General features: G+C 36.6%; 1 protein-coding gene across 1 annotated transcript in view; it reads right to left on the bottom strand.

Annotated features, from left to right (window-relative positions):
- frmd3 (FERM domain containing 3) overlaps positions 1-26,251 on the bottom strand; it is a 74,357-nt gene that overhangs the window by 38,691 nt on the left and 9,415 nt on the right. The window contains exons 2-9 of the mRNA XM_051903980.1: positions 19,791-19,895; positions 17,769-17,811; positions 16,488-16,566; positions 8,424-8,521; positions 7,361-7,484; positions 6,672-6,759; positions 6,291-6,379; positions 2,708-2,771 (exon numbers count right to left, since the gene is read on the bottom strand). Coding sequence (XP_051759940.1) covers positions 2,708-2,771; positions 6,291-6,379; positions 6,672-6,759; positions 7,361-7,484; positions 8,424-8,521; positions 16,488-16,566; positions 17,769-17,811; positions 19,791-19,895 — 690 coding nt within the window. The remainder of the gene's footprint in view (positions 1-2,707; positions 2,772-6,290; positions 6,380-6,671; positions 6,760-7,360; positions 7,485-8,423; positions 8,522-16,487; positions 16,567-17,768; positions 17,812-19,790; positions 19,896-26,251) is intronic.

Raw genomic sequence — 26,251 nt, 5'->3', positions numbered from 1 at the left:
TCAATGTAAAATAGTGCTGAACTTAACAAAATTAACAATACTTACATGCTAACATTTTTCATATTTTACATTACATCATTAAAAATGTTTATAATATAATTTATTGTCATATGAAATAAGAGAAATATGTACAAGAAAGGGAGAGAAGAAAAAAATCATAATTTTGCAATTATAAATGTTAAACACAATGCTAGGGTGCTCTAGGTGGTTGCTTAATGAGTTCACCCCTAGTCTTTATAATATTCTTGTTCTCAATGTAAGTCTATGTGATTTTTGCTAATTTTATAGTCCATGTGCAAAAAAAAACAAAAAAACATTCATAGCACAAATCTCTTTAACAAGCCACACATTTTGAGGTATTATTCATGTCAGTACTGGATGAGTTAACAACAAGACTTTAAGGTCTGTCTAAATGCCTGACTCTAAGTATAAGCAATAATACAGAAATAATTCTTTGAGATTTGAGTAGCAGAACAGGTCAGCCATTGCTCAACCTCAGGATAGTGAACAGTCTGCACTTGTGGAATAGTGCATATCACAGACAGACGTGTGCTTGTGTGAAACACAATCACATGTCCAGTATAAGTAAACACACACACATCTGTTCAAGTGTGTGTCTGAACATGCAGGACAGACTTCAGTGAGAACAGCATACAACGGTTCTTACTGTATCAACCCGGAAAATTTCAGACTTGCATGGGTGGTGAACCAGACAGACGATGACATGGTGTACAGAATTAACCAATCACACACACAGGTTTAGACATCGAACAACACTTTAGTTTCATACCCATCATAATATGCATAATTTCAGAAGCAACTTAACAAATATATAATACTTTTAAACAAATGGTTTTCAACTCCAGGGCCTAATAACTTTTCTTGTTTGTGATTTACTGGATAAGGATTAAGTTTAAGGATTTTAAAAAAATATTTTTACTCACAATTTCTATCTGATAAAATATTTTAGTGCTTGGCATAATTACATAATATATATTCATTATACAAATGCATAATGTTTTAAGATTTTATTTATTTACATATTACATGATTTTTACAGGTCTAGAAATCACACTTTTAAACTTTCGCCTCCTCATATATTCAAGTTTTCCAAGACACAGGGAACCCTAACAAGTGGGATCAAAAACAAACAATTAAAATATGAAATATCTTGATGATTTTTTTTTTTTTAATCATTTTTAAGTCATTGTGAGCCCTTCTGGTTGAGAACCACTGTAAAAAAAATCAGTTTATAATATCTATAGACAGTATGGCTGCACAATAAATCAAGGTTACAATTATAATCATGTCAGTACAGCAATGTATTTGGATTAATTCCCAAAAATAATCTTTTACGAATTATTTTAGATTTCTGCTAGCAATGACATAACTAAGAGATTTATTCTGAATTGTGGACAGTGTCATTGCTTAAATTGTTGCATTTTAGTTTAGTATCATGTATTTATTTATCAATTTCTTTCAATTCTCTTTCAAAATATTTATTAAAAATATTTATATAATATATACTAAAAATATTTGAGAATATAGTAATAATGAGTAAGAGTAATAAATACATTTAGGGAAAACACCTTGTGCTTTTTACAGCAAAATAATATGAAGTGGCTGCCTCACACAAAATAATTTGTTGTTTCAATGTAAATTCAAAATGAATCATTTGAAAATCCAGTGAAATACTTGATAATTATGATGTTTGTCATAATTGTGCAGTCATGATAGACAATGTTGCTCATGAAATTCTTATGAATACTCTATGTTGGGCACCACAACTAAAGTCTGATTAAAATCAGGACAGATATGTAGGTGAGGAACTGTAAGGCTGTATAATAATAATTCATAAGTTAATCAATGGTCATGATGTATATGTTTACTCACCAGCAATGGAAAAGTGTACACAGAGAAAAGAAGACAGAAGCACATGTAAAACTAGATTTAAAGCATGACACACAAACAGAATGACAGGCACAGGTAGCTGAATAAAGGCCAGTTCACACCAAAAATGATTATAATAACTATATCAGTGGCCACACCAACGGCTGCTAATATTCTGTTTATTATCAGTTCGCACTTCAGTTACGTCGTCTGCCGCTTTAAATGCTCAAGCTTTTTAAAGTCTGGTGAATTCTGATTAGCTTTTTATTATTCATCATTTGAAAGAAAAAACGTTCTGAAAGTGATTCCAACTATATTGTTCCTCCATGTTGTTATCGTTATAGATGTGTTGTGGACTCTATTATTATATAAATAGAATGATTTTTCTAATTTTATACTTATAGTTATCATTATAAGTATTGTCCTTGGTGTGAATAGGCCTTAAATCTGTACTAATATGATATCTTCGTGAAAATGTTGAGGTGAAAAGAGGCGTTTAATAGGTTATATTCTGTATAAATCATTAAAAAAATCTTTTTAGCTATTTATTATAGTAGAATGAATAATAGGGACATGGGAATGTTAATGAATATATAAAAAACAATGCGAGTGAGTTTACCAAAGGTCATAAATGAATGTAAGATAACATAAAAATTGTGTTTATAACATCCTCATGATGTAATGTACAGCATAATGAAAGTCAGAATGGTTTTAAGTCAAATTAAATTGGCGTTACATGGTAAATGCATTATGAACCATATGATTACAATGGATGAGAGATTTAAAAAGAAAAAGCTTACAAGATAATATATCCTACCTCTCTTTGCACGCCAATCACATAGAATGTTTTCCCTTCAAACTTGAATTTGCTGACATCTGCCCTGCAAGAGTGAGACATTACAAATGAATTGTTACAAGTGAGACGTTCAATGCAACAACTTCATGTCAACAGTCAGGCATAAGAGAGGGAGAGAGAGAGAGAGATATAGACATATAAATGATAAGAGAGAGAAAATTCTTCAAACGTCTAGCCTTGAGTGCGTTTATCTGCTTGTTGACTGTGGGCTGGTGTTAACAACTGTACAAAACCTCATGTCATAGATCATGAGCACTCACAGACTGCTCACTGATCAGCTGATGTATACTGCACCGATCGACTGGCCTTACGTAATGTCTGTGAGTCAGAACACACAGGCATTAAACTCTGTCTGGAAACAGTTTTATTTACAAGCTCAGGCTGATTTTGAGAAAGAACAGCTCCTGGTCGCAGCTCAATTTGCAAGATTCATGGCACCAAATATTTTAAAGACATTCAAGAGTTTTGTTTGAGAAACTTAGTGGCAAGATATCTTTAAGCATTAAATACATTCCATTTTGTTCTCAGAATTATGTCTGATTTCAGATTTAAGGCCTGTTCACACCAATGACTACAACAATTAACAATACAACAATACAACAAATAACTACAACAATAATGATAACCACAGTTTTAATAAGTCTTAGCATTTAAAATGGCAGACAATAAAACTGCAGCGCATGCTCATAATAAACAGAACGTTATCAAGAACATTGGTGTGTGGACGATAATATAGTTATTGTTATAGTCATCATTCTTGTCGTGAACAGGCCTTTCCCTAAATGACATAAACACTGAACTGTGTTTAAGCATTTTACAAAACAATCAAGTGCTTCTTAATGTCTAAAGGCCCATTCACATTAAGAAAAATAACTATAAAGATAAAAATAACTATATTTCATCCACACCAACAGATGACAACTTTCTGTTTATTATTGTCAAGGTTGCGTGCAGTGAGTCCAATAAAGAGGATTCTTGACAGGAGTTAGAGAAATACACTACATTTTAACTTTGACGTTAATGACACCAAACCATGAACAGAAAGAACTGAGGGCTAAAATACACAGAGATGATCATTAACGGGACAAGAATCAGGTGCGGAACTTAATTAGAAACTATGGCAACAAACTAGAAACAAGTGAAATTCAGGCAAACAGAAACAGGTAAAACCATCAAAATGAAACTAAAGAGAAACTATTAAACTACACAAGAAAAGATTGTGACATAACACCCACCCCCAGGAGAGTGCGTCCTTGCGCTGCAATAGTCCAACATAGGAGGGAGGGGGTTTGGGAGGTAGGCGAGGAGCCGAAAGACGAGACCTTGGATGGGCTGGCAGAAGGGAACAACAAGGTGGAGACGATAGAGGGAGGAGCCAGGGCAGAGATGGGAGAAGCCAGAGGATGACCCAGAGCAGTGCCAGGATGAAGGCCCATGGCAGAACTGGCAGAACTGATGGAGGGAGGAGCCAAGATGGAGCCAGGAGCCCGACCGACTGAGGTGAAGTCGTGATAAGAGACCCAGGAGTAACCAAGAAGACGTAGACTCAGGGCAACGCTGAAGGCCTGTAAGGCCAAGGTGAGCCACATTCACGCATGACCGAGGTGGAGACATGGGCTTTGCAGACTTGTCGGAGTCTGTGCGACTGGGATGATGGCGGAACTGGAGGGAAGGAGGAGCCTGGTGGAGCCAGAGGGGTGGAGAGTTGAGGCACAGCAGGAGATCTGCAAGTCCAAAGCGAGGCCAGAATGACAATAGATCAAGAAGGAGCCAGAGGGACGAAGGAACCCAGTAGAGCCTGAGGGATGACAGACCATGGTGGAGCCGTGGGAGCGTTGAGCCAAGATGGAGTCAGAGGGCAGAAGTGGAGACTGGGACTTGGAGGCTTGAGGTAGAGCTCAGGAATCCATGGACCAAGGTGCAGCTGATGACTGGGAAGCCCAAGGTGGATCCGAGCAGCTGGGCTGAACCACAGAAGGAGGAGCCAAGGGGTTGAAGGGAGACAGCGGCAGCGAGGCCTAGGAACTGGATGGCTTAGGCAGAGGAGGAGGGAGAGGGAAGCTGGGCAGGACCATACTTGTTGAAGGAGACTTGGAGCTGGGCAGAGCCAATGGTTACGAAGGCGACCTGGAGCTGGACAGAGCCAATGGCAACGAAGAGACTTGGAGCTGGTCTGATTTAATGGCGACTTGACAGCTGAACCATCAGAGACAAAGATGACTTGGAACTGGGCTGAACTAGCAGAGATGAAGATGACTTGGAACTGGGCTGAACCAGCAGAGACGAAGACGACTTGGGGATAGATGGAACCAGTGGAGACTGGAGACCTTGAAACATTTCATCATCCAGCTCATCAAATAATAAATCCTTAGGAACCCAACTCATTGAATGCCTCTCAGCGATGGGAGTGTGGGTGGGGCTCACGCACCTGTTCAGACTCTGCAATGGGCTCGGGCTCCAGGACGAACGTGGCCTCTGTCAATCACTCTGGCTCTATTTTCATAGAGGGATCGGGCATGGCTTAAGGCTGGCTGGGCTCTGGGTCAGGAGTGGGGCTGGCGATGTCTTCATCAGCGAGGCAGACAGTGAATAGTGAATTAGTCGCATTTGACCAGCACCTACTTCACATATTTGGCAAAACTCCCTTGAGGACCTTCCATGGTCAGGCATGCCTTGGACCAATTGTTGAGGCTGGTGTGATAGAAAACACAGAGCGAGTGGTCCGGATAGTGAGTCAGGCATGCCAGATCTAAGAAATCTCTTGTGTGGTCCTCGAGGGAGTGATCCTCTTGTTTAAGGAGAAGCATGCATACTGTGGGAATATCCATTCCTTTTTTTCCATTTAATTCCTTTAGGAGGTTTGGCATTCTGTCATTTTTGCGTGCAGTGAGTCCAATAAAGATGATGCATGATGCAGAATGCACAACTAAAGACACTTTCAATAAACACCAGGAGAACGAGAAACACACTACACTTAAACATTGGTATTCTTTAAATTCGGGTGGATTCTGATTGGCTGTCAATGTTTTTATCATTCATCAGCTGGAAAAATGGTTCTGAAAGTGATTCCAACGATTTTGTTCCTCAGTTTCATTATTGTTATAGATGTGACATGGACGCCTCTATTCTCACAGAATTAGAATGATTACTAAAACTTTACAGTGACAGTTATCATTATGGTTATCGTCCTTGGTGTAAACGGGCTATAAGTGGGTGTTTCTTTCCAGAATAATCGGAAAAGTGGACACTAGACTTTTTGCAGACTTTTTGCAGGCGAAATCCAGTCAGTTCAATAGGAATCCATGTGATTGGAAATTTCACAACAGGCGGATTCGCCATGTTGAGCAACAGAAAGCTTCTTGTTTTGAAAGAGGCTTCTTTGTGAGCAGTGCTTCATACATCACTGCACTATTGACAATAGACAATGGACCTTTTTGACCTTTTTGTGACTGCACCTTACACTAAATTACACTGAGTAGGATGAGGTGGAGATGAAGAGTGAATCTAAGAGTGAAGCTAATGATAAGATGGTTTTTAAAATTACCATTTTAAAAGATGTATCCGCTTATTTCCCTGGAAAACCACAAACCCTCTTGCAGTGAATCCCAGGAAAGCTGTGGATCCTGTGAAATCCTGAAACAAATTAAATCAAAGATCAGATTTATGATGTTTTAGCTGCAGCCAAAAGTTTTTTTTTTTTTTTTTTTGCGGTGCAGTAAATCCAGTTTTTTTTTCTTCTTCATTTTTTTGTAAATGTGCTAGATGGACATCTTTGACCATTTTTTTCATCATCTCTTAAGTGTGTGCCGTATATTTAAATGTGTTTGGTTAAAAGTTGTTCAAATATATACAGTATTTTATATGTACTAGATACTAGATACAGCATATAGTAGATATTTTGTAAGTTTCTGAGGCAAGTCAGTACCTTGCATGGGTGTGGGTCCACTCCATATGTGTCTAGTGTGTGGGCCCTCTGAAGAAGGTTTAACTCTGCGAGTGCAGGACATTGTCCCCTATAGAAACAATGTAATTTTACAATATAAGATCTCCAATTATATAACCTTATATATATATATATATATATATATATATATATATACCTAATAATTTTATATATATATATATATATATATATATATACCTTAATATATATATATATATACCTTCACACTGTAAATAAATAAAATAAATGGTTTTAAACTTTCTGTTCATCAAAGTATCATGGTTTCCATAAAAATATTAAGCAGCACAAATAGTTTCAACATTGATAAAAAGTTTCTTGAGCAGCAAATCAGCATATCTGAATGATTTTGTGATTTCTGAAGGATCATGTGACACAGAAGACAGGAGTAATGATGCTGAAAATTCAGCTTTGCTATCACAGGAATAAATTACATTTTAAAATGCAATAATATTTCACAATATTACAGTTTTCACTGTATTTTTAATCAAAGAAATGTAGCCTTGGTGAGCATAAAACACTTCTTTTAAACATTTAAAAATCGTATTGACCTCAAACTTTTGAACACCAACATACAAATAAATTTTATTTGTGCAGTTTTATTTGGTACTCCAATGGGCAGGTAGCTTCAATTTGTGTTTTTTTTCTCTCACCTCAGCTCAGTTTGGTGGATCTCCATGATCTTGCGTTCTAGTTTGAGGGACTGTTTGGGGAAGAGCTTGAAGTCGCTGATGTAGTCAGCAGGATGTTCCTCAGGATCATAGTCCCCAAGTTCAGCTAGAATTAGACAAACAGCATTAAAACTCATCAAATTACCACATGAAAAAGCTAACAAGCTGGTTAAGACATCTGTGTATCTAAAACAAGAGACTCTCATCTGTTCCTGATCTAAGGCCACATTTACAGTGAAGGCCTTGATGCACAATTCCGATTTGTTGACTATATCCATTTTTTTTTTTTTTTGGACAACCAGCTTACATCTTCTTTTAAAAGTGACCCATATCTGATATTTGCATTTAAACTATATACTTGGTGAAACAACCCAAGGTATCCTACTGACCCGGAAAAGCTTAGGCCAAAAAGGAAGTAAAAATGGTGAGATGAAATGATAATACAAGCTTTTACTTTCCGCACCATCTTTAAAGGTCAGCAAAACATTGGGTTAAGCCTTCATTCTCCATTGCGCCATTGAAAAGAGTCATGTGATCGAGGGTGGAGTTATTCCCACCGTTGCTTTTCCAATGACGTACGACTCGCATTGACGGGAATATTCGATCCGTCCACTTACATGGCAGATGCAAATGCACATATCTGATTAATATCAGATTTATTTCCACATATTAATGAGGCTTATAACCGATCTGAGAATATCGGAATCTATGTGCTTTTTTCCTGCTTACACGATCGTTGGTCATATTCAATCTGTGCCACATGGGAGGAAAAAATCGGAATTGGGTCACTTGAACAATGTAATGTAAATGCGGTTCATATCCATTAGAATCTCTCTTTGTTTTTCACTTTGAGCAGGGAAATATGGAAAGAGGTTTGAAATATGACTGCTCATTAGTTAAAAAGCTTCCAGAAGAAAATTTATCAGGAACACCATGCTACTGTAGCTGTCAATAAAATAATTCTCAAGCTTTGGTTACATAACAAAATGTAACGAAATGTGTGATTGGTTGTAAACATTGTATGAAGATGAGTTTGTATTCTTACCCTGCACTATACAGGCTCCAAGATATGCAGCATCGGCGAACGGGCATAAAAGCCTACCGTGGTACACGTCTCTTTTCAACTGCAGGTACAGAAGGTACCTGACACAGAGTAACAACAAGAGAGGAGATATTTGAAAAGAGCGTTAGTGTTATTTCAACATGAAACATTCACCATGGATGCTATCTCTTTGGCTGCATTCACACGAAAACCCCTGTGAAAAAGAAGTACTTTACTTCACTTTAACATTCTTTCAAAAAGAGCACTTATTATGCAAACAATACAGTTTAAAATAATATACTTTAGTGCAAACATTATGTTTTTGGACACTTTCGGATGCTGGTAAAGCAGAATTTGTGTCAGTTTTTGTTCATGTGTGGTATATAATCTCCTAAATTCTTGCTATTTATTCTCCAGTGATCTCCTGTGTTTAAATACATTTAAATTTGAATAAATGTAATAAAATAAATACTGTTTTTGTTTTTCTACTCCTGTTCTTCTTTGTGAGCTTTGGCTCACACCACCTTACACTTGCATGTTATTTACAATTATATGAAAATGTATTACAGTTTAAGATTATATTAAATGTAATCAGTTGAACTTAAAAGTGCTTTTCTTGTTCCACGTAAGTGGGACTTAAGTACATCTTTATACAGTATGTAATTTCATAATTTTTCCTATTATCTTTGAAATATGTTTAAAGTGAACTGCAGAATGTGCTGACAAACATTTATGCTAAACTAAAATATACTTTAATGTAATTTCTAGTGAAACTTGTATGTCATGTATTTAAGTATATTTGTAATTGCACATTTGTAATGATGAAGTTCCAATTTAGTAAATACTGTATATTAACTTTAATTGAATAACACACTACAGTTAAAATTTTAATCAAGCATGACAAAAGATTATTAAAACAGTAATTTAAAATGTACTTTAAAGGAAAACTTAATTTGACATTATTAGAAAGTGCACATTTTAAAAAGTGTAATTAAGTGTGTTAAGAAACAGTCATGAAAGTGTACTCTCTTTAAGTACACTTAAGTGGCCTTTATTTAATTCATATTATTTTTGCAAGCACAGTTTTTTAAAAAAAATATTCTTTTAATATTTGATGTACCTTCGAGTGCACATTCAGTACAATTAAGCACACTTCTTTTTCACAAGGGAAGCCAGAGTACCCAATTCCAAATGTTAAATGTGGCCCATATCAGAGACTGGTCTGAATAATCAACTTCCTGAATTAAATGTATGCGTAAGACCCAATATGTTCATTATAATATTATCAACAATATTATAATATATATTATTAACAATATATAATAATATATTGTTAATTATATATATATATATATATATATTAGTCCTATAGCTCAATAAGCACAAACACATCATTAACAATAGCAGCACCCCAAAATCCCACTGAAATGTGTGGAACATCTAAAACAGCAGTTTACTGAACGGATGCTTTGTCTCAAAGTTTGACAGCTGTAGAATGGCCTTCTAGTATCGCAATTGGCTTGTATTTAATAAAAATAAAATGTTGATACCCTTCAGTTCTGGCATCATATTCTGATTTTCAGAGCAGAAATGTCTACCAGATGGTCTGTGCTCACTGGCAAAATAGCCCTGCTTTAATACACTAACATTACTAGGAACTGAGCACTAAACACTGTTTCCTTTAAGAAATGTTACATTTGTAAGGCCTAAAAATAAGTGTAGACACATGATACACCTCACACAGGTAAGTCTGAACTAGCAATGACATTTAAGATAGAATACTGACATGTACTTTAAAATATAACATAATCCCTATGAGAATCTTTACTTAATTTTTAAAAAAGTACCAAAAAAGTGCATTTGGTTGTGTTCTAGGTATGTAGGAGCTCTATATTATTTTTTAAAATCATAGTCAAACTTGAAAATGCATAATGGCTCTACATTATTTATAATTCGATGCATAAAGAAAAAAAACTAGTGCAAAGGGAATTTACAACCTTCTTCTTCACTTCCCTTTGGAAAAAGAAGTGCACTTTAGCATACTTTAAAAAGTGCACTTGTTATGGAAATAATAAACATTAAAAGAATATGCATTTAAGAGTACTTAAATGCAAACTGAATACAAAGCTTTTGGACACTTAATTACATGTTAATTGCAATTAAATTGTATTATAATTTAACTTTAAATTTAATATTGAATAACAAACTACCGTTAAAATTATAATCAAGTATTTTACATGTGCTTTAGTAAGCAAATTTGAAGTACAATACAAGTGTACATTCACTACACTTAATTGCACTTCTTCTTCACAATGGTAATGGGACAAATTTCCAAGAGAAACATGATATTCAAAGAACAACAATAATTAGGGTCGACGGAAGGACTTGATTTTATCCAGTGAAGTCATTTCAGAGGTGGAGTAAGTTCTTTCACATTTGATGAAAGATTATAAAAACCTTTTTTTTTTTTTTTTTTTTTTTGATCACATAAGAATCACTCACAATAAGAATAACAAGTTCCATTTCAATGGTGATTTATGAAGTTTATACGACGAAACTGCAATGAATTGGCCAAACATTTGCATCTGCTTTTGTGTACTTGCATGTTTCCATTTTCGCCATTCTCGCTCTTTGTAACCCACTGCACTCAAATCCATTCCTACATTAAATATTAAAGAGAGAGCTGTAGGAAAAAAATATAGATGTTTTCTGTGTCAAACTGAGTTTTAACAGGAAAAACTCTGGTACAGAGCAGAAAATAGCATGAACGGACACATTAATGCATCTCTTGTCCATCTCAAACCTTTCCTTTCTCTTTCACAGGATGTAACCATGTAACTCTGACAATCTGGGCTCCCCAATACTCTCACACACATACGCCTCGCACTCTCTAAAGCTTCTGTCTGGCCACAAGAACATTCTCGTTTTCCAGCGCACAGAGAAAGCGTGGAAGATCAAGAAACACAAATACATTTATCTTGACAGTTCAGATGGTGTACATGCACTGAGCACCATGTTTTGAGAGCAGCACTAATGATTTAGTCACACTAACAATCTGTGAGTGTGTGTTTGTGTATCTGTGCAGATGTCTGTGCATGTATGTGTGTGTGTTTGAGAGAATTAGCGAGATGGAATCAAAGCTTGTGTTTGGAACGTTGCTCTCTGATAATGTAAGAGGAATATGTGACACACATTGACACTGACAGTCAGAATGTTTTTGCTTCCTTTTGAGGAAAAAAATCCTATTAACATAAAATTGAGGAGCAAACATGTTTCATATTCATTTAAGGAAAAATAAGGATGTCCGAAATGATGAAAAGAAAAATCTTTTAAAAATCTAGTTAAAAACAGAAGTTCTTACTGTTCTTGCCTAATTAAAAAGTTCTTGAAATCTTTGTAATCATGTTGGTATGATAGTATTTTTAAGTATTATTAATTAAGCATACACACAATAATATGAACTCAAACTAACCATGTCTGTCAAATTAACTGACTACTATAATATCAAATCTAAAACATTTTAAAACAGAAATAATACTTTTATACAGTATATAACATTTTTTTGTCTTTGCGTTAGGACACACAGTGGTACAGGAAGCAAAGTGAAAGAGAGTTTTCACAGTCATGTTTAGTTTCATTGTCTTGTTCTGTTTATGTTCTAGTCATGGTTGTCCTGGTTATTTGTTTTGCCTATTTTCTAGTTCATTATTAGTTGTAATGGTTTCTAATAAGTGCTCACCTGTTCCATTAATTATTGTCCTCTGTGTACTTAAGCCCTCTGTTCTTTCTGTTCTCGTGTTAACGTTATGTTTTTATGTGAAGTGTTTAATGTTCTGGAAGTTTATTGAAAAGTATCTTTATTCGTCATTTTGTGTCATGGTACACTGCAAAATGTGACAGAACACTAAAACCAAGAAAGGATTTAGACTGCAGAAAAGAGTTTGATTATGGATATACCTGCGGTTTGCCTCCTTGAGTAGAGGGATCGCTCCCTCGAGGATCACACAAGGGACTTCCTAGATCTGGAGTGCCTCACCCACTACCCTGACCGCTTTCTTTGCGTATTCTTCAACACCAGCCTCAACAAGCGGTCAAAGGCAAAGCAGAGTCTGTCCAAATGTGTGAGCTGACATCAGCATCTGTCGTCGAGGGCATATTAGTGGAGTTTATCGGAACACACTCCTGTCGCTGAAGTGCATGAAAAGAGCTGGGTTACTGAGTTATTATTTAATGAGCTGATGAGAAAATATTTGCTGGTCTACTGTTTCTGATGGTCTTGTCCAGTTCCAAGTTCAGCTCAGTTCCACGTCATACTTGTCTCTGCTGGTTCAGCCTAGTCCCAAGTCTTCTTCGTCTCTGTTGGTTCAGCCCAGCTCTTAGTCTTCTTCATCTCTGTTGGTTAAGCCCAGTTCCACGTCGTCGCAATGTCTGCCGGTTTAGCCCAGTTCCTAATCATCTTCATCATCACTGGTTCAGCCCAGTTCCAAGTCGTCTTTATCATTGCTGGTTAAGCCCAATCCCAAGTCATCTTCATCTCTGCTGGTTCAGCCTAGTCACAAGTCATCTTTGTCTCTTCTGGTTCAGCTCAGTCCCAAGTCGTCTTTATCATTGCTGGTTAAGACCAGTTCCAAGTTGTCTCAGTTATCACTAGTTAAGTCCAGTTCCAAGTCGTCTTGGTCACCGCTGGATTAGCCCAATCCTAAATTGTCTTCATTGCCAATGGTTAAGCCCAGTCTCAAGTATTCATTGTCCTGCACCAAGTCTCCTTCATCGTCCAGCACCAACCCTCCATTGTCGCCATCGGATCTGCCCAGCTCCAAGTCTCCTTCATCACGGATGGTCCAGTTCAGCCTCCCTCTCCCTCCACCTCTGCCTAAGCCTTCCAGTTCCTCTGCCTCGCTTCTGCTGTCTCCCTTCAGCCCCTCGGCTCCTCCGACGTGTTTCTGCCGTGCTGCTGGTTGGTGTGGTGCAATGTCATGGTCATGTTTAGTTTCATTGTCTTGTTCTGTTTTGGTTTTCCTTCTCTCTGTTTTGCCTGTGTTCTAGTTATTAGTTGTCATGGTTTCTAATTAGTAATCATCTGTTCCCTGTTCTGTTAATTATCTTCCTCTGTGTATTTAAGCCCTCTCTTCCTTCTGTTCTTTGTCTCATGTTAACGTTATGTTTGATGTGTAGTGTTTAATGTTCTGGGAGTTTATTAAAAAGTATCTTTATTCGTCTTTCTGCATCACGCATCTTTACTGTTGGATTACTCTACACTGCAACCCATGACAAGAGTGAGGGCGACGGAATCCGAAAGGACCATGTTAGGATGTACCAGCAGCCAGAGGTGTAAATAAGATAGCAGGGGACAAAAATGCACAGTTCAGAGTGGTTTTAATCCCAAAGGTGCAAAAATGTAGTTCTCCAAGGTGTGCACAGTAGCAATAGTCCAAAAACAAAAGGAAATAAATCAAAGTTATTTACAATATATAAACAAATGTAAGTTTGACTATGCCAAAGTCCAGGCCCAAAAATACAAGTGCAATTCAACCTCTCCACACTACCTTCCAACTCTCCCCTAAAATGGCTGCCTTTTAAAGCTTTGGCTCCTCCTATATTTGGAACATACCATTTTAGGGGGAAACCTACAAGTTACAAAAAGGTGACAAGATAAAACCATCATACCTTCATTATAGTTCGGCTCTACAACATACATCATTTACATCTATTACAGTTTAAAATGCTCAAAAGAATAAAGACAAGGCTTATAAGAAAACACTCACATCCACGGTTCTCTCCCTCCTATATGAGGTCAGAACCAGATGAAGAAATCTGCCATGAGCAAATGTTAGCTTAAATATGGCTACTTTCCATGTGGACAGGTTTGGCAAGTGAGAGGTGCACCAGAAGGTATGTCTAGCTGTTTGAAATGTATTGAAGTTAACTTGATAACTAAATGAAATGAAATAAACACTTATTGTGTAAAGTATTTTTGGTATTCTTTTCTGTGTAATGATATTGGAACAGCATGCATCACTGAACATTAAACATTTAAACAAATAACAACATTTAACAGACAAAAAACAAAACTACCAACTTGGGATGATAAATGGGATGTCACAACACCAAAATTAAGGCTACAAACATATAACTACATAAGGATGGTATATTTTGCCGGCATTTAGTTTGTATGTATGTGTAATGGTGGAAAGAGTTCGTTGTGTGCACATACCCACGCTCAGTCCCTTCAAAATAAAGGTCCTAGGTCACAGTCAGTCTCTGACAGACCACAAGGCCATTGACTAATTGGATAATTGATAATATTTTTTAAAGAATTAAAAATAATAATGCTAAATATGCCAAAGCTCAAGTTTTTTTTCCTTTTTTTTTTAATGCCTTTGAATAAGAGCTTTTATCTTCATTATGAACTCAGGATGGTTGCATCATCTACACATTTTTCCACAAAATTATTAAAAAGAGAAAACAAGTCTGAGGTCATATTTTCTCTTGTGAAACAAAAGTGTGCTTAAAAGGCCACTTTAGTGTACATAGAAAGACACTTTCCTGACTATGTTTCTTAACACACTTAAGCACCTTAAAATGCACCTTGTAATAGTGTCAAATTAAAAGCTTTACTTTAAAGTAAATTTTAAATCACTATGTTTAATAATATTTTGTCACTTATTTTGATGTGTTGAGTAACATACTAAAGCACATGTAAAGTGCTTGATTTAACTGCAGTGTGTTATTTAATATTACATTTAAAATTAATATATGTGCTAATTTCATCATTACAAATGTGCAATTACAAACATATTTAAATACATGATATACAACTTTCAATTGAAATGACAATAGATTATACATTAGTTTGTGCTTAAATGCTTGTCAGTACAAGACAAAAGGAGTAATTATGAAATTACATATAAAGATGTACTTAAGCCCCACTTAAGTGGTTCAGAAAAGCACTCTTAATTTGAACTGATACTACTGCATATAAATCTATAACAATATTAACTACAATACATTTTCATTTAATTGCAATTAACACGCAATTAAAGGTAGGGTAGGCAATTTTGGAGAGGCTAGCAATAGCAAGCTAGCTTTGAAAGCATTAGATCCCACCCTCCCTTCAAAGCGTCTCCAAAGCCACGCCTCCTTCAAAACACATGAACACACACAGCAGAGCAGAGTCTGCAAAGCATCACGAGAGATGGAGTTAAATTACCTCATGTCTCAAAGCACTTAACATTACAATAATAACGAACATAAACAACTTACAGAGATTATACTTGTACCACCTGACTGCTTCAGGTTCATTTCGGCATTTATAGTGTTGCCAGAGAAATGCATAAATCCAAGTCCAGTATGGAACGTGCTGATGACGTGTGATGTCAGCGCGAGCAGGTGCGCAGGGGTATGGAAATGCATATGTTGACGGGCAGGTAGGACATCTCATCATTGCATCCAAACTGAATGCAAGGACTGGACGAAAAAATTGTATGTCTTGAGACTTCCACAGAAGATACATTTTTTAATATTTAGACCATTTCTATTATTGATTACTATCTGGACATGAAGAGAGTTTCAACCAGAATAACAAAAAGTGTTTATGAAAAGAATTGCCCACCCTACCTTCAAGTGTCCGAAAACATTACATTTACAGTAATGAGAATTTGGTGGTAAATGTGCTCAATTCTGAAAATAATAGCACACTTATATATATATATATATATATATATATATTTTTTTTTTTTTTCTTTCTTCTTATTTTGGAGTGAAATATGTGAATACATGTTCTTGACAGGTTTCGTGAGATACACTGTAATGAGATCACATTGGTTACCTTGACATGAAAGAAGCCACAGATCAGTCTTTCTGGCAGCAGCAAAGCAAACATGCTCTTTCCAAATGAAACTGGAACAATCTGCCTAGGAGGCGTTTTTAAAATGCAAATCTCTTCCAGAGAATCCTCCATCTCATATATTTGACTTGAGTGATTCAGAGCTGTTTATACTGTGACTGGCCGGGGTTGTTTTTATGTTATTCCAATGCAATTTGAACATTAGATCAGAGAACTGTTACCTTGTCAGCTCTTCCTTGATCTTGATTGGCTCCTGAGGGTAGAACTTCACCCTGAAGCACATAGTGTATGGCTGCTGACCTGAAAACAGCACAACATCAACAATCAGATGAGGGGAGAGAGAGGCCACTTGAGCACAAGCCAGTAAATGTGAGACAGATTATGCAGAGAACTGTAACCGAGGGCATGAGGGGAGCTAAAATGATTATATTAATCCATGAGATGAGGGAAACCCCTCTGGTGAAGAATGAAATGAAGTCTTCAAAGATAAATGTAATGAGTCTGAGAAGTTTAGAGCTCAGGGCAAAGACTGATTTCATTGACGTCACTTGTCTACAATCTCTCTCTGTCACTTTTCTGCTACGTGTTCATTCACCTTCCTTCTGTAATTCTACATAAAACTTAATTTTTTCTGAATGTGAGTGATGTTTAAAGGGTTAGTTCACCCAAAAATGAAAGTTCTGTCATTAATTACTCACCTTCATGTCGTTCCACACCTGTAAGATCTTCGTTCATCTTAGGAACACAAATTAAGATATTTTTGATGAAATCTGAGAGGTATATGACTCCTCCATAGACAGCAATATAACCACCACTTTCAAGGCCCAGAAAGGTACTAAAGACATTGTAAAAATAGTCCACATGACTACAGTGGTTCAACCTTAATGTTATGAAGTGACAAGAATACTTTTTGTGACTAAAGTAGTTATTTTTGTTTTGTTTTTTGCACACTAAAAGTATTCTTGTCACTTCATAAAATTAAGGTTGAACCCCTGTAGTCACGTCGACTATTTTAACAATGTCTTTAGTACCTTTCTGGACCTTGAAAGTGGTAGTTAAATTGCTGGACGAGTCAGATACCTCTCAGATTTCATCAAAAATATCTTAATTTGTGTTCTGAATATGAACAAAGGTCTTACGGGGTTGGAACGACGAGAGTGAGTAATTAATGACAGAATTTTCATTTTTGGGTGAACTAACCCTTTAACCTATGTAAAAGTGCGGTCACATTGGCAAATGTCGGCAAAAAAGTCCATTGTCTATTGTAAATAGCCATGTGAGATGCGCAGTTTACACATTAGTCACTTTTAAACCAAGCAGCTTAATGTTGGTCAAAGCAAAAAACAAATCCATCTGACCAACTTGAACCCGTTTGCGAAATATGCATTGGAAAATGTATCCACCTTATGCAAAATTCCCATTTTATCCACAAAAATTCATGAACAACAGTAAATGTGACTTGCTGCCACCTTGAGGGCAAGAATGAAATAAATAAAACTTACATTTCATCTGTTTCACTACTGGTTTGCTCGGGTCCAACCAATGCTGTAAAAAATGACAAGAGAAAGAAATGATTCACTGCTGTACACTGACAAGTAAAGATGGTGATAAATCAAAAATGTTTATGGTCAGCACTTTGGATAAGCATCCTGCTCAGGAAATGATCGTAAACATTCCCACTGATGAACCCTCCCTTTTTTTCCATAACGGCCATTAATATTAAAACATAAATGACTGTAAATAATTCACTACAGTGCTGCTGGGAGGTTTTCTGCTCGACTGAAAAAACATTGTTGTACATACAGTAGGGTAAAACCCCTTGGTGGGTTGTCATGGTAACTTTGTTCAGAATTTAAAGTCAGTATAAAAGGCTACTTAAGGATGAAATATCTACCCTGGTGACAGTGCAGAAACAAGTGCATGTAAGATTTGTGAGCGTTTACATTACTCTTCAAAAGATTGGGGTCAGTAAGATTTTTAGTTTTTATTTTTTTGGTAAGAAATACTTCTATTTAGCAAGGATGCTTTATATTGATCAAAAGTGTCATTAAAGACTTTTACATTGTTACAATTTAAAAAAAAAAAATACAACATAATATTTTAAATTGTAATAATATTTCACAGTGTTATTCTTTTTTTCTGTATTTTAAAAAAAATAAATGCAGCCATGGTGAGCATAAGAGACTTCAGTAACACTTTAGTTTATGCAGTTACACATTACATGTACTTACTATATAGTAACAACAGTAAATTCTGCATAATTATAAGTAACTAACCCTAAACCAAACCCTAAATCTAACCTTAACCTTAAAGTAAGTACATGTAGTTAGTTAATATAACTCAGCACTTTTGTGTAATTACACTGTAACAACAAAATATAGTGTAACCAAGACCTCTTTCAAAAGCAAAATCTTACGGACCCCAAAGTTTTGAACCGTATTGTACTTGCCACTCAGGAAGCAGGATTGTAAGTTGTATGTATGTTTGAGGTTTAATTATTGTAAAAGCCTGTGCAGAATTTGATCGCAGATTCCACTTGTTTTGATGCGTTTTATGATGGAGCCACAGTATATCTGCTGTAGTTATAATAAACTTTTAGGTCAGAATTCACCATATAATGCCCCTTTTCACAAGATGTAATATAAGTCTCTGGTGTCCCCAGAATGTGTCTGTGAAGTTTCAGCTCAAAATACCCCACAGATCATTTATTATAGCTTGTCAAATTTGCCCCTATTTGGGTGTGAGCAAAAACACGCCGTTTTTGTTTGTGTCTCTTTAAATGCAAATAAGCTGCTGCTCCCAGCCCCCTTTCCAGAAGAGGGCGGAGCTTTAACAGCTCACGGTTCAGTTGCTCAACAACAACAAAGCTGGAGAATCTCACGCAGCCAAAATGACAATTGTCAGTAACGGTGTTCAACCTTACATTGTTCAAACCGGAGTCGACACTGATGGAGAGACTCAGGAAGAAGTTACTTTTAGAATGAAACTGGACATTTCTGAATGGTTAGTGGATAAATTTATGTAGTTTCTGTGGAGTTGATTCAACTCATCGACTAGCATGTGCCCCAGTCAACACATGGCATGTGTCATGTTAATCTTTTGTGCAAATCCAGCATTGAATTGATCCTCATTTGTGACGGCATGACAGCATGGTAACAACATTCTACTACAACAACTCTTCCTCTTCTATAAAGCAGCCCAACATGGCCTCACCCCCTCTGTTGCGCATTCTCAGGGGCAGGGTTTATGTAAATTTTAGGGTTAGTGATATCACTACCCCAGGAAGAAGCGCGTTGTAGTCCCTATCAGCTATTTGTTGTAGTCCTTAAACAGAGATTTATTTAAAAGAAAATATCTCCCTTTGCAATGAACTTTGAGCATCGTAACTTTGCAGATGTTGTTTATGCTCATTAACAGCAACATTACACACTAACTAAAGTTAAAAAAGTGAAATCATAATCAACCACCCCTTTAATGAATACTGGGGCCAAAAGAAACTTTATATGTGTTGAATGTGTAGTTACCCTTTGTTTCTCTGGATCCACATATCTGATGCCAAAGTAATCTTTCTCCAGCAGGCTGTAGTAGTTACACACATGATCCAAGACAAACTGCCCTTTAGTGTCTCTCTGTGGAAAAATCAAAAGGATAAAAATCAAAACCAAACCAAATCATTAGAGCAGAGATTTAAGATAAGTTATAATAGTGAGCCTGGCAGTTCTCATGAATATACTGACAGTGTATCATAATATTGACTGTTGACTGTATAAGTTCATCGATTTACAACAGGGAAAAAATACACTAATAAATCCTTCACTGAATGAACTCAATGAATCCATCAGAGCTGCTACTGAATCAACATTTGAATCTCTCACTGAACCACAAGTAATTATTTTCAGCAATGTCTAACTCCAAATGAATCTAGAAATGTTTTATGTTTTTAAATGTTTGTGAATCTTAAATCAGTATCATTACTATCCTGTGTTTTGATCTGCCTGCATCGACACCATTGTATGCGAACTGAACTGAGCTGGAGGATGACATCATTGTTTACTCCAGTGCTGATAGAGATAAATTAACTAAATTAATAACTATTGATTCTTACATTGGAATGAATCAATACTGAATTTACTTAAGATGGATAATGACACCATTTTCTGTGTAGCCAAAATTATATACCAGTTATCACTGTAAAGCTGCTTTGACACAATCTGCATTGTTAAAAGCGCTATATAAATAAGGGTGACATGACTTGACTTGACTACTGACTGGTTGTTCATATGTGTAATTGAAAACACATTTACAATTTTTGCAATCGTATATAATTTTGATAAAAAATGTAATCTTTAAAACATAAAAAAATAAAACAAAATCATATATAATATGGTTTAGGTCCAATTAGGGGTTGCAGGGATGGACAGGCAGCTCATTCTGCACAAGCGTGAAGTGAGTGATGATGGGTTTATGGTCTCATACAGGATAGTGTCTCTGTCTGCTCGACCGAGCAGCTCTGGTTCAGCTCTGATGACCATCAGCTTTTTGACCTTGCTGTTATTACCTGTGACGCAGGCTGCTATAGCACACTCCTACTGTGTGAACTACATCTCACTGAGGGGGCTCCGATTCCACTACAGAGGTACTATACAACAATAAAGACTGGGCTGGACGTTCTGCTCTTACTGTATGAAAAACATCTTTCATATAGTTTTAGTTTCTAAATATTAATGAAAAAAAAAAATAATTAAATGTCTCTTTCTGCACATAATTAAGTAGAGAATTTCTCATATCATTACATATCTCTTCTCTTATAATGACAGAAAGAACTGCATTTGGTAACACTTTATTTTGTCTGTTACATGTTACATGTACTTACTTTAGTAATAACAGTAAATTATACATTATTACAAGCAACTAACCCTAAAGCCCTACTCCTAACCCTATTCCTATAGTAAGTACATGTTAATTAATATTACTCAGTATAATTACACTGTAACAAGGACACCTTAAAATAATGTGTAACCCTTCATTTTTACATAGAACTATATAATACATCTGCATCCTTAGAAATATGAGTGGTGTTTGCCTGTGCAAACCCACTGCCCACAATGATATGGTGTTATTTGTCATTTCTAGGGTGTTGCTACTGTATGTACTTGTTAAGGTTTTCTGAATGATTGTTAGTGTGTCACCACAATAAATGTGCTATTTGTGGATGCTAATGTGTTATGAGTGGTTGTTAGTGTGTTGCTACAATGCTAAGGTGTTATTTGTGGTTTCTAGTGTGTTGCTATGTGGGTGCTAAGGTGTTCTGAGTGATTATTGGTGTGTTGTCACAATGCTAGGGTGTCATTTGGTGTTCTGAGTTGTAGTTAATGTGTTGTCACAATGCCATGATGTTATTTGTAGTTGTTAGGGTGTTACTATGGGGTTGCTAATGTGTTTTGAGTGGTTGTGTGTTGCCACAATGCTAAGGTGTTATTTGTGGTTTCTAGTGTGTTGCTATGTGGGTGCTAAGGTGTTCTGAGTGATTGTTGGTGTGTTGCCACAATGCTAGGGTGTTGTTTGTGGTAGCTAGGGTGTTGCTATGTGGTTGCTAAGAGGTTCTGAGTGGTAGTGTGTTGCCACAATGCTAAGGTGTTATTTGTGGTTTCTAGGGTGTTGCTATGAGGGTGCTAAGGTGTTCTGAGTGATTGTTGGTGTGTTGCCACAATGCTAGCATGTTATTTGTGGTTGCTAAGGTGTTCTGAGGTGTAGTTAATGTGTAGTTACAATGCTAGGGTGTTATTTGTGGTTGTTTGGGTGTTGCTATGGGGTTACTAGGGTGTTTTGAATGGTTGTGTGTTGCCGCAATGCTAGGGTGTTATTTGTGGTTGCTGGAGGGTTGCTTTATGGTTACTAAGGTGTTCTGAGTAATTGTTGGTGTGTTGCCATAATGCTATAGGGTGCTGTTTGTGGTAGCTAGGGTGTTGCTATGTGGTTGCTAAGAGGTTTTGAGTGGTAGTGTGTTGCCACAATGCTAAGGTGTTATTTGTGGTTTCTAGGGTGTTGCTATGTGGGTGCTAAGGTGTTCTGAGTGATTGTTGGTGTGTTGCCACAATGCTAGCATGTTATTTGTGGTTGCTAAGGTGTTCTGAGGTGTAGTTAATGTGTAGTCACAATGCTAGGGTGTTATTTGTGGTTGTTTGGGTGTTGCTATGGAGTTGCTAAGGTGTTTTGAATGGTTGTGTGTTGCTGCAATGCTAGGGTGTAATTTGTGGTTGCTAGAGGGTTGCTTTATGGTTACTAAGGTGTTCTGAGTAATTGTTGGTGTGTTGCCACAATGCTATAGGGTGCTGTTTGTGCTTGCTAAGGTGTTCTGAGTTGTAGTTACTGTGTTGCTACAATGCCAGGGTGTTATTTATGGTTGTGTTATGGGTGTTATAGGGTGTTGCTATGTGGTTGCTAAGAGGTTCTGAGTGGTAGTGTGTTGCCACAATGCTAAGGTGTTATTTGTGGTTTCTAGGGTGTTGCTATGTGGTTGCTAAGAGGTTCTGAGTGGTAGTGTGTTGCCACAATGCTAGGGTGTTATTTATGGTTGTGTTATAGGGTGTTGCTATGTGGTTGCTAAGAGGTTCTGAGTGGTAGTGTGTTGCCACAATGCTAAGGTGTTATTTGTGGTTTCTAGGGTGTTGCTATGTGGTTGCTAAGAGGTTCTGAATGGTAGTGTGTTGCACAATGCTAGGATGGTATATGTGGCTGCTAGGGTGTTGTTACATGGTTGCTAAGGTGTTCTGAGTGATTGTTGGTGTGTTGCTAATCCTAGGGTGTTATTTGTGGTTGCTATAGTATTGCTATGTCCCTGTGATACTCTGAGGTGCGTTGGTGGTTTCCAGTACTGTGATGTAACTCATGACATCACATTTTGATTATTAATCAGTTTTAAATTTTTGTCAGATTTTTATCTAATGTCAGATTATTGATGTACATAACAAACATTGTATCAGTGGACTGACACTATTTTTGTTCTCCGTTGTTTTGCTTTATTTACGGATGTTCAATTAAATTGTGAGTTCCCTCTTACATCATACTCCGTAAGAGGGAAGCAACTGCAACTTTCAGATGCCATCTTTATTTTTTTAGCTCAACTGTCACAGAATGGAAGACACAGGATTATCAAAGGCAGCAAAGGAAATCTATGCTGCCTTCAAAAATCGATCAGATGAAGGTATCTCAGGAGACAGGAAGTGAAGCTAACATTGGATTCGGACATGCCTTGATGCCTTCCTACCATGAAATGCATCCTGCAAAAGGAAGCATTTTTAAGCTTTCGGACGCAGTCCATGTCATACTAACAAGAAACTATACTTCTAACCACAGGATGAGAGCTGTAGTTCCAACCACACAACTTTGCGATGCTGTTTGTAAATGTTCATTGAAACTGTGGTTTCATAACATAAACTACTAACAAGAGAACTTGCAACCATAGTTGGCTAATACTGTTTTAGGAAATGGAAACGCACCCCATGTCTCTATGGTTCGGGTCCCTTTCTTCAATGTAAGTCTGTGGAAATTTTTGGCCCATTTTATCATCAAGGTAAAAATTGTTTTGAGGTTTCATTCATGGCTGTAATTAGAATGCACTAAATAATACAAATGTCATGTTTTGTTCAAATGACTAATCCTATGTATGAGCAATATTAATAGTGATGCTTGCTTTAGCAAACACCTATAAATGAATAAGCACACACGCATGATGGAGAGAGAGAGGCAGTATGTGGGAGAGATTATCAATTATTGAGGAGTCTAACGAGATGACAAGTTTAAACAACACAACCACACTGCACTGCTGCACTTTCTTTAACTCTCCATCTTCCAAAATCCCTCCAAGATTCAGTTAGCCTTAGCAATGCCTCTGTCAGCCGCTGTAGACTGAACAAGCAGAGTTTAGGACCGTGAAAGCTTTGCCCTAGATAAAATGTTCTGTAATTAATACCCATGCCATATCAATTATGAGAGCGTCTTCCTTAGATCTAAATGCCCAATGTTTGCTAATCCAGAGGTCACAAGGATCCATTCATATCATTATGCAGAGGATGACACGGAACATGAGCAAAACAGGGAAGAGTGAAAATTAGTGAGAGATTTACGTGAGCAAGAAAATCAGAGGGCAATTTCTTTATGCAGAAAATCAAAGTAACCAAAAAAAAAGAAAAAATATGATACTGGAAAAGGCAGATGTTAGTATTCTACTTGAGCAGCTGATCATGTGTGAAAGACAAACCTCTTGTCGATTCCCATTAACCCCTAATTTTCTCAAAATGGTTTAGTCTGTCCTTGGCCCAAATACATAGGAAGGACTGGTCAATGTTAAAGGCTTGGAGGTACGGTGACGTAAATATATATGTGTGTATATATAGCAAATCTTATAGGACCCACCTCATTCTGGATTCACTAAATTTCTGCAGTGCAACAAAAATCAAAGAAACTTAATCAGCGAGGATGCCGTTCAGAAGAAAGAAATAAAGTCTCATATTGTCTCAAATATGGGATGCCATTTTTATTGTTAAAATCATGTCTGTCTGTCAACTTAACATGTTAAAATAGTGTGATTAATTTGCAAAATTTAAATTAAATGGATAGATCACCCTTCTGCAGAACACAAATGAAGATATTTTGAAGAATGTTTAAGCTGTTGAAAGTCAAAAGATTCCAAGCTTCTAGTTACAAAAACTATAAAAAATAAAAAAACGTGTAAAAGTAATCCATGCAACTCCAGCTGTTTAATCCAAGTCTTCAGGTGCGGTCACATTAGCAAAATTTTGTGAGCAAAAAAGTCTGTTGTCAATAGTATAGTATGAAGCACAACTCACACAAAAGACATTTTTAAAACAAGCAGCTTTCTGTTACTCAATGAAGCAAATTCACTTGAACAACCCATTGTGAAATCTGCATAGGGAAATCTTACGTGAAATTCCCAATCATTTGGAATACAACCGAAATAACTGGATTTCTCCCACGAAAACTCACTGAACAAAGGTAAATGTGACCAAATTTTTCAGAAGCAATACAATAATGTTGTATGATTTGTATACAGTGAATCAACTTTAATGTTATGAAGCGATGAGAATACTTTTTATGCGCAAAAACAAAACAAAAATAACGACTTTATTCAACAATTTGTCATACATAGTGAACTCAGTGCAGTCTTCCTTGTTTACGTCCGAATGCCGGCTCATTATTGGCCTTAATAAGGAATTGTCCTACCATCGAAGATATTCAAGATTAAAGTACCACCATGAACTATTTTTAAATGGACATAATTGTCATATTGTCTAAAAAATATGAGACACTTGCGTGAGACACTTAAAAACATTATTTTTGCAGATTTAGAATCCATTTAACAGTCCTCCAATATTGGCGTGGATCTGACCCTTATGACCCACACAACATTTATGCCTATAATAAGAGCAATCTTGAAACCATAGAAGCATTTCTCTGTTCGCCCTCTAAGCCTGAGTACAGGAAAGTGGATTATGCTGACGACAGGTCTGATGTGAAACTGACCTGGTGTGGTAAGACGATGCCTTTGTCCAAGTCTTTCTTGTGTTACTGTTTACATCTCATGCTCAATTCATAATTAAAGATCTAAACATATTCTAAATATGACAGCTTCATTTAATCATCGGCTCCTACAGCTGTCTTGTGTGTTGGAGGGAAAAGTGGACTTTGATGCGTTTAATGAATGTTTCCTCTTTGCATGATTTACTGTGCAACATAAATCCATGTGCAATGACTAACATTACAGTTCAGTTGACAATGCTGTTTTGAAGTCTACCAAGTGACTTTTGATTATGCATGTAGACCTGCAGTCTTTATATATCATTGGCTATATATCAATAATTTCTGAAAGCATAAAGCATTTACTGCATAAGAAAAGATTATTATTGTTATTATTGTGCACGAATCTTGATGGGATGTGACTGATTCGAAGACGGCACAATGTCAC

This window comes from Ctenopharyngodon idella, chromosome 8, assembly GCF_019924925.1.
Source record: "Ctenopharyngodon idella isolate HZGC_01 chromosome 8, HZGC01, whole genome shotgun sequence".
Classification (NCBI taxonomy): Eukaryota; Metazoa; Chordata; class Actinopteri; order Cypriniformes; family Xenocyprididae; genus Ctenopharyngodon; species Ctenopharyngodon idella.
This window is presented reverse-complemented; position numbering and strand designations above follow the sequence as displayed.